At 38.3% G+C, this 9,035-nt stretch overlaps 2 protein-coding genes across 2 annotated transcripts; one reads left to right on the top strand and one right to left on the bottom strand.

The window, feature by feature from the left end:
* The first annotated feature begins 2,653 nt into the window (after positions 1–2,653).
* LOC105229875 (uncharacterized) lies at positions 2,654–4,553 on the top strand. The gene is made up of 2 exons (XM_011210364.4): positions 2,654–2,799; positions 3,207–4,553. Exons 1-2 carry the CDS (start codon positions 2,782–2,784, stop codon positions 4,470–4,472), a joined length of 1,284 nt encoding a protein of 427 aa, XP_011208666.2. The 5' UTR covers positions 2,654–2,781; the 3' UTR covers positions 4,473–4,553.
* A 1,509-nt stretch (positions 4,554–6,062) lies between these two features.
* Positions 6,063–7,157, bottom strand: LOC105229876 (RNA-binding protein 14). Its single transcript, XM_011210365.2, has 2 exons — positions 7,088–7,157; positions 6,063–7,015 (listed from the first exon to the last, which is right to left on the bottom strand). Exons 1-2 carry the CDS (start codon positions 7,100–7,102, stop codon positions 6,197–6,199), a joined length of 834 nt encoding a protein of 277 aa, XP_011208667.2. The 5' UTR covers positions 7,103–7,157; the 3' UTR covers positions 6,063–6,196.
* Between the last annotated feature and the right edge of the window lie 1,878 nt (positions 7,158–9,035).

Below are 9,035 nucleotides of genomic sequence, written 5' to 3'. Positions count from 1 at the left end.
CTAAAAGGTGCGCTCCCAAGCAAACAGGACTTAAAGAAACAAAAAAACAGTACAAATGGTTTTTTCGGCAAAACCAATTTATTTTATTCACAATAGTCTCCTTCTGCTTCAACACAGCTTTTTGCACGGTCCAAAAGAATGTCGAAGGAGTGTTTTAGCTCCTTGGCCGGTATGGCCGCCAGTATGCCGGTGCTAGCCTTTTCAATGGCCTCTACGTCTGCACACCGCTTTCCTTTCATGAGAAAATGCATTTTTCCGAAAAAGAAGAAGGTCCCATATCAAGTGCATACGGGGAGTGGTTAATGGTTAAAATGTGATCTTTGGTAAAATAATCGTCCTTCGAATGTTGGATTATGAGCAATTTTTGGTCGTCAGTCAATTTGTGCGGAGCAAACCGTGCATACACCTTTCGTAAGCCCAAATGTTCAATCAAAATGCTATAAATCGATGTTTTGGAGATGTTCAATTCCATTTCCATGAATTTCAATAATGATTTCGGCTGATTTTTGATGAATTCACTCACAGTTTTGATGGAATTTTCGGTGACCACGGATTTTGATTGGCCCACATGTTGATCGTTATATTTGTCCTCACCACTTTGAAATCGGTGAAACCACTCGTGCACTCTGCTACGGGATTGGCAATCACCGCCATAAACTTGTTTTATCAATTGAAACTTTACAGTAAAAATTAAATTTTAAAACAAAATTTAATGTTGTCTCTTTGTTCGATACACAAGCATACTGACACTTAAAACGCAATAACTTCATTTCCAAACTATGAAATGTCATGAAATACTCACTGGACAATCGATAAAGATTCTAACGCACTAGTCGACATAGAGAGGGCGCCACCAGGGGGCGTTAGATTCAGAAAATCCTATTTACTTTGGAAAGAACCTTGTTGATTAAGTTTAAAATTAATTAAATCGAAATAACTTAATTTTTATTAACCAGAAATTAAACTGTATAAACTAGAATTAAATAGAATAGTGAGGAATGCTTGTATATTCTAAGGCTAAGGCTATTTTTTCAATTATTATTAGAATTTCATATTTTTATAGGTATTATAATATTATTCAGTATACCATAAAAATATGCTGATTAAAAGCTTTGTACCCCATTGCGAACGCCTCTGTTAACAATAGCCAATAAAGTCCAATAAAACCGATTATACAAAACCAAAGAACATGCGATATTAAATTAACATAAAATATTATCGAATATGAATAAAATCGACAGAGTAAATCATTTGCAAACATTAAGCCAGGTAAATACAATGAACAGTGTTTAAAAGTAGTATTTATCAAAAAAAAAAAAATATTGTCGATCTCAAATAATAGTATTAAATTTTTCTTTGAAACTCTTTGAGTTTGATATTTAAGTTGAAATGAGTTTTAAATGTGTTATTATTTATTTATTAAATACTTATTTCGCTCTTGAACAGATACCCAGCCGTGGCACCTATTTGTGGAAAATCAACTTTGGACACATTCTAACTCCTTTCGGAACATCCTTTTTATAAATTTGACAGAAATACATAACTTCAATGAGGCATTCTTCAATCGACCATAATCTACAAAATGTTGGATATCTTCACCTTATCAACACTACCTTTTTAAAAAAGTTCTGACGTTCATCTCACGGTAACCGCTGCTCAACGAATGGACAATCTAAGATGTAACCGCGACAAACATTTGAACGAGCTAAACTTCAAAATATAAATAAAAAATAATAAAAATGTACTTTAAAAATGATAATAAACAGTCTCCCTTAAATATGAATTTTCTGTGTTTTTTCTTTAAAAAAGTAAGGTACTTCGAAATGGAAATTCTTTTTTATTAATATATAAAATATGGCCTCTATTAAGTCTGAAAAATCTACATGCCAGAATATAAAGATCACACATTTTTAACCAGAAAAATATTATATGCAATTTAATCGGTATTGCACCACTGTTATCATCTTCAGCTATTACCGAAAGTGTTGCTGCTAATATTTTTCCGCTCAGCAGGGCTCGCGCGTCATTTGCTTGAGCAAATACACATACTCAAATACACACAAAGAAAATTATAACTTATTATGCATTTGGTTAAGTGGAGCTGGACTACGTTTGGTTATTCACGTCAACGCCCGCTTATGCTGATAATTCGCTGTAAATTGCTAAGCCACCGAATTTGGATTAGTAGCAGGCTACTCTTCACCTTTCAGCATGCTGCCCTGTCTCGGTTGCATTCAAAAATTTTGCTAAATTATATGTCTCTGGTTTTGACCACAAAATTAGTTTTGCCCACAAAAGAGATGTTCATGCGGAAAAGGGTGTCTATGTGGATATATGTAAATCCATGTAATATAAAAGGGTATATATTATATGGGTATATATTATATGTGGACATATATGTGTGGGCACAAATAAAGCACAAAAATGATGTGATATGAAAATGTATGCATTTTGACGCTCACCATTACTGGCTTATTGATCACTCGGAGGTCGTTTAAGCTTTGTTTTTGTATTTACTAGGCTTTTTTTAGATTGCGGGTTTTTATTTGTATTATTATTATAATTTATTTTTGTTTTCAGTTTTTATCATCTTGGTTGTGATTGGGTCTGGATTTCTATCGCTTTATCGTTACATATCTCGTTTCCCTAATTTGCCGACATATAAAAGTGTACTATTGTCTCTCTTGATTAACAGTTACATTTTAAATTTCACGTTGTAAAGACTTGCGGAGGGAATCTTCGCAGTTTGCACGGGTTTTCGACAAACACTCAACTAAATCGATGATGCGTGTGTTAGTGGTGAGTGTGAAAATTAGTTTAGTGATTTCGAGAATGTGTGTTGTTGTTGAAATATAGAATATAAATTTCACAGACTGAGTTCTAGTGATCGTCATAAAATTGTGTTAAATGTTAAAAGTTCCCAAAAAAAATAAATAAATAAAAATGTACAATAATAATAATTAAAATAATTGAATTAATTCAATTAATAGTAAATAATTTCGTAGTGATTGAAACTTTCGGCGTTGCCACTTTCTTGAATGGTGATCTTTAACAAATTTGATTTTGAATCCTCTATTGTGTCAAAAAACTAAATTTCGAATCCTCTTTTGCGAAAAAAGAATAAAAAATTAAACTAAGAAAAGAAAAACTTTTTCAGTATTTTGGTCACAATTCCTTATATTAATTATACCGTTTTCATTTTGCAGTTTTCACTATTTGTAGGGGCAGCTCTCGCGGCGCCGCAAGGCTACAACTATCAATTAAATTACGCTCCGAATTTTGGCGGGGCCTTGACCTATCCACAAGTACAGTTACTGCAGAAGTTCGCTGCTAAACAGGAACAATCCGTGATAGAACAACAAACCGTTACAATTTCCGAACCACAAGCTCATGTTCAGAGTCAAAATGATGCACCAGCCGGTGGCTCGCAATTCGCCAATCAGTTAATACAACTGGCAAGTTATGGACAACAGCAGCCACAAGTACAGCTATCGCAGGGGATTTCGGAAGTTTCACAGACTCAGACGCTGGGTTTCTCCCTTCCAATCCAACAGCCAATACCTTCAGCTGAACAACAAGCAGTACACCAAGTCTCAGTCCCGCCAGTCCAAATAAAATTTCCACAGCCAGCTCAACAACAGCAAACCTTAGCACAGCCACAAATTCAAACAGAACCCCAACCCCAACCTCAACTTTTACTTCAACCAGAGCCGCAGCCGCTGCCTCAACCTCAACTTCAATCACAACCACAAGTTCAACATGAATTTTTCCCACAATCTCAACCCCAACCTCAACTTGTACCGCAGGTCCAGCCCACTGTACAGTTACAGCCACAACCTCAACTTTTACCGCAGCCACTGCCCCAGGTCTCACCACAGACTCCTCAGCCCTTATCACAACCAGCTCAACCGGTACATATCCAGCACGCATCTCCACTCCCTCGCACACCCGAACCCACATACTACAATAAGGAGTACTATTATCTTTCTGCACCACAGGAAAACTATGAACTGCCGCCAGACTTCAATAATCTATTGAGCAAAATGAAAAAGAACCTTCGCGTCGTGTTCATCAAAGCGCCGGAACAGAATGGCCTCACAAAGACAGCTTTGCAATTGCTGAAGGATAGTCAGCAACCAAAGACGGCCATTTATGTGCTAACGAAGCAACATAGTGCCGCTGAACTGGCTAAGAAATTACAACAACAACCCGGCTCAGCCCAACAGAAACCTGAAGTGATATTCATCAAATATCGCACACGCCAGGAGGCTGAGCATGCGCAGCGCACTATTCAATCGCAATACGAATCATTAAAGGGTCCCAATCACTTTAATGTCGAAAGCGTCGTACCAACGCAAAATTTTATCGGTTCCACTGCAGGCATAGAGCCACGGCAACGTCCGGCGGAGCAGAGCGTCGTTACAAGTGCGACCACGCCGTCGCCATTGGACTATCTGCCGCCGGCGGAGTGAAGGAAATTATTTTTATTTGGTAGTTAATTTATATTTTTGTATATATGTGATTAGATTTAATAAAAGTTTTGTACATCCATTGTGGTCTTAATATTTATTTTCCAATAAAGCAAACTGCATAAATGGGTAAGTATGAAAATCAAATTGAAAGAAAGTGAGTCTACTACGACTGAAGCTTTTGCCAGCCCAGTTCAATAACTGCTTTCAGATTGGCAGATATGTCTGCTCGATCAGTCGATTCCACTTCACTAAGTTTCTGTGAGTCTGAAGGTTAGATCTTCCGGTAGATAGGCACTGGTAGGTAGGTAAAAGCCTTATAGTCTGTCTACCTCTCACACTAACCGAAAGTTTTTTTATGGTACCCCTGGAGTTTGTGGACAGAAACTAAGGGAATTTCTGTCCACAAACTCCAGGGGTACCAAAAAAAAATTTAAGCATCATATTAAATAGCCTACTGAAGTGACTAACGAAAATTGTTTCCCGGTCTTACCAGAGTGGTCCAAATCATCTGCAATTTCCTTAATTTTATATCCAAATGAGATTGCCAGTAAAAGGCTATTGCTATATTTACAGAGCCGTACAAAATCCCGCTTTAACATTTGCAAGAATGGTACTTCACCTTCTGGGAGCTCTTGATCCTGTGTCTACTTCCCATTCTCAGCCTTTGGTGAACTGTAAGATTCGGTACCATAACTTTAACATTGAAACATTCTTCTCCGTTTGGATAAAGAGTTGATTTGTGTTATCTTTACAGATGTTGTTTTGTCTTGATTGAGTATGGCCTCAAGGAACCTTAACAAGGAAGTTGTCTTAAGCTAAAAATTATTTCTTAAGTCTCTGGTAATATAAGAGAACTGGTTAACTTTTGGTCCGTCTTTAATAAGTTGCTTGCTGTTGACAGAAATTTCCACATCCAATTTTTTTTTCGGAGGTCCGGAGGGACGCGTAAGATATTGAATAACCTGATCTATATAAATTAACATGACTCCAATGGATCCAATGGATCACTTAACTTTTTGCTTGAATCTAAGGATATCAACATGTTTCAAAAGGACCAACGGAGTTTATATAAGGGGTTTTCAGTAGGAACGCTACAAAAATAGACCGATAGGGATAGAAAAAATTTCCACCCATAGGCACAGTACAAAATGATCCCGTGCCAGTGAGACAAATAAGCACCCGTAGTATCGGGAGTATTGATCAATGATAACCGAATATTTTTGGCCCGAATTGGATGTTATGAACTTGGACAATATGTTCAATATGCTTCAGCAGGACGGCGCCACAAGCCACGCAGCGATTGTCATAATCGATTTATTGAAAAACAAGTTTGGTGAACGTGTTATCTCACGCAATGGTCCAGTCAATGGGCTGAAAAAGCCAGCGACGATTGATGATCTTCGCACGAATATCGAACATGAAATTGCAGCAGTAACGGTCGATTTATGCTTGAAAACCGTCGAAAATTGAGTTTAGCTTCTGGACTTCTGCAAGCATAATAAATTTCAGCGCTCTTATTGAAAAACCCGTTATATACAATGTGATAGACAAGTTCGTTGTAATAAAAATTCTCTAATTTTAATATGGTATTCTTAAAGATATAATTTTTTATTTATGAAGCAACTTATACATTTAGTTAACAAGGAACATCAGGACTTAATTAATATTTAACGACTTGTTTGATAAATCCTACCATTAGACGCTAGGACATATCAGTGAATTTATTAAACCTTGTTTGGTGGCAGATAAGCACCATCCACGCTACCGATTGGCTGCTGAGCTACAGGAGCGGCTGGCTTTGAAGCGAAATCCAAAACTGGAGCAACACCACCACTGAAGCTGCTAGTATTACCACCCAAATCGTCGTATTGCGATTGAATTGCTTGCTTGGCATTCTCAGCATCGGCTGGAGTACGGTACTTGACGAAGTGTACTTCTGGTTTGTAAGCATTACGATGATCGACTGAGTTCAGTTTGTTGGCCAAATCACCGATGTCAGCTTGTTTGTTCAGCACATAGATGGCAGTGCGTTCCTCAACAGCGTTCTTAGCCAATAATTGCACAGCGGCATTCTCGAGTGCAGAGTTCTGTGGTCCCTTAACGAAGATAACACGCACGTTTTTCTTCAGCGCATTAGCGATGTCACCGGCATCACCAGCATCATTGAACTCATGCTCGGGTGCAGTGTAGCTGAAGAATTCCTTGTTAAGCTCGGGAACTGGAGCTGGAGCGCTGTAACTGGGACCAGCAAGAGCTTGTCCGCCATAACTGGGTCCAGCAAGTGCCTGTCCGCCATAACTGGGTCCAGCAAGAGCTTGTCCGCCATAACTGGGTCCAGCAAGAGCCTGTCCGCCATAACTGGGTCCAGCAAGAGCTTGTCCGCCATAACTGGGTCCAGCAAGAGCTTGTCCGCCATAACTGGGTCCGGCAAGAGCTTGTCCGCCATAACTGGGTCCAGCAAGAGCTTGTCCACCAAGCACGGGACTGCCATAGTTGTAGCCAAGGCTTGCGGCGTATGCAGCAGAGACGACGGAGCACAGGATCTGCAAAGTGATTAGAGAGTGTGAGTATAATTTTCATTCGAAAAGACAGTGTGACAAACTCGTAAGTCTTACCAAAAATGCACGCATTTTGCAGATAGTGTTGAGGTTAATTGACTGTATCGGTTTGCAGTTCAGTTGCTTTCTGTTCGTCTAAGCTAAACTGCAGCTAAATTTATACAAGAAAAATTTCGGTACCAAAAACGCGAAGTATTTTCGAATGCAATAAAATTTTTACGACCAAATTTACCAACTAAAAACAAAACTAATATTAATAATAACTACGTGTGCAATCGAAAATGCCAAAATTCTCCAAAAACCATAACACGAAAAATTGTCGCAAACGCGAGCGCAAACACACACACACCAACAATGCTTTAGAGGTCAAACTGATATTATTCGATATTTGTACATATGCAAATATGCAACGGAGCCTGTGGTGCTTCATTGTAAGTTGTTGGAGGTGTGAACGCTGTCAGAAAGCGGAGCAAAACATTTTTGGCATTAGTCAGTCCATTGCAATGTGTTTGACTTAGTTTCAGTTTAAAAAGTGGATAGATCATTTCATTTATCATCGTCTCAACGCTCCACCAGAGCCATAAAAATCAACAGAAACAGCAAAAAACGTAAACTCTTATGGTTTATCACGCTCGCTATTGGCATGGCGCGGAGTTAATTTTTGCATTTGAATGAGAAATGCAAATTTATGTGACAATAGTAGGCGGATTCATTCAGGTTTTTAATTTTACAGATTTTATGCAAAAAAAGTAATTAAAAATCCATTCATTTGGTAGTTACCTGCATCCTTTCTGGTTTAGGTTTTCTCACTATTGCGTGGGCGCTCGCTAAGTGACCTCGCAAGATTTACAGCAGAATATTTTAATTTTAATTTCTATTTTTATATTTATATTTATATTTATATGAATTATATATTTATTATTATTATTATTATTATGAAGCTAAAATGATTTCTGAAGGAAGTCTGTCGAGTCACCCCGCATGCTGGAGTGCTATCTCCACTCCTACAGAAGCGAATAAACGGTTAAGGTATTTAGGGCCGTTTTCTCAATATCTGGTTAAAGGCCATCTATGCATCAATTAAGTTCTGGTTAACGTAGCGATAACTCTTTCCTTAAGTCACTAACCTTTTTTTAACCAGAACTTAACTGACAGTTACCGGTTAACAGCCCTTAGACGGCAAAACGTCCAAGATAGTGGCAAAAGCAGACATTGCCATCTCAATAAGGGGGAGAGTCATACACACCATTAGCAATATTTTCTTTAACACTCTCAGTGGAGAATTGGCCATCACAAGCGGGTTGACTCAAAAAAAAAAAAAACTGATCTGATTATTTCATTGGAAATATTCTGCATAACCGGAGCACTTAGCTAGTGCTAAACCTGCCACACAAAGCCCTCCTCGCTGAAAACTGTGCAGCAAAATCGGCGCGACAACTACAGGAGAATTTACATATAGAAACTTCGGGCCCAGCACAGTGGGTAATGACGGTTTGGCAAGCCCTTGTAGTACCACTTTTTAATTAGAAAACAAGGTTCAGAGTAAACATTGAGAACACACATGATTAATTTATGCAGATCGCTCAAAAAAAAAAAAAAACGGAATAAATAAATTTACGCATTAGCGAGCCTTTTAAGCCGCCGGACCATAACAGTATATGTCTAATGAGATTTTTGTTATTGCGAAAGCCACGGAGCTGGCCTCTAATGAACCTGCCGGCAATTCCAGAGTCAAAATCTACGTAGACAGCCAAGCAGCAATCCAGGCGGTAACTTTTCGCATTTCGGCCAAAAGTGTTTTGGGAAGCAGGGCAGCAGTGTGTCACCAAGAACAATAGAATTTACTTGTACAGAGTACCAGGTCACAAAGTCAATGAGGCAGTGAGTAGTACAGCTTTCATCCGAAAATACCATCAATATATAATTATTAGCTTACAACATTAATCGTACTTCGCCTGTACTTATTATATCATTGTTTTTGTTTGTTTGTTGGTTGAGTCAGTTT

The sequence above is a fragment of the Bactrocera dorsalis genome, chromosome 2 (genome assembly GCF_023373825.1).
Source record: "Bactrocera dorsalis isolate Fly_Bdor chromosome 2, ASM2337382v1, whole genome shotgun sequence".
In the NCBI taxonomy this organism is placed as follows: domain Eukaryota; kingdom Metazoa; phylum Arthropoda; class Insecta; order Diptera; family Tephritidae; genus Bactrocera; species Bactrocera dorsalis.
Note: the sequence above shows the minus strand (reverse complement) of the source record. Positions and strands in the feature narration are given on the sequence as shown.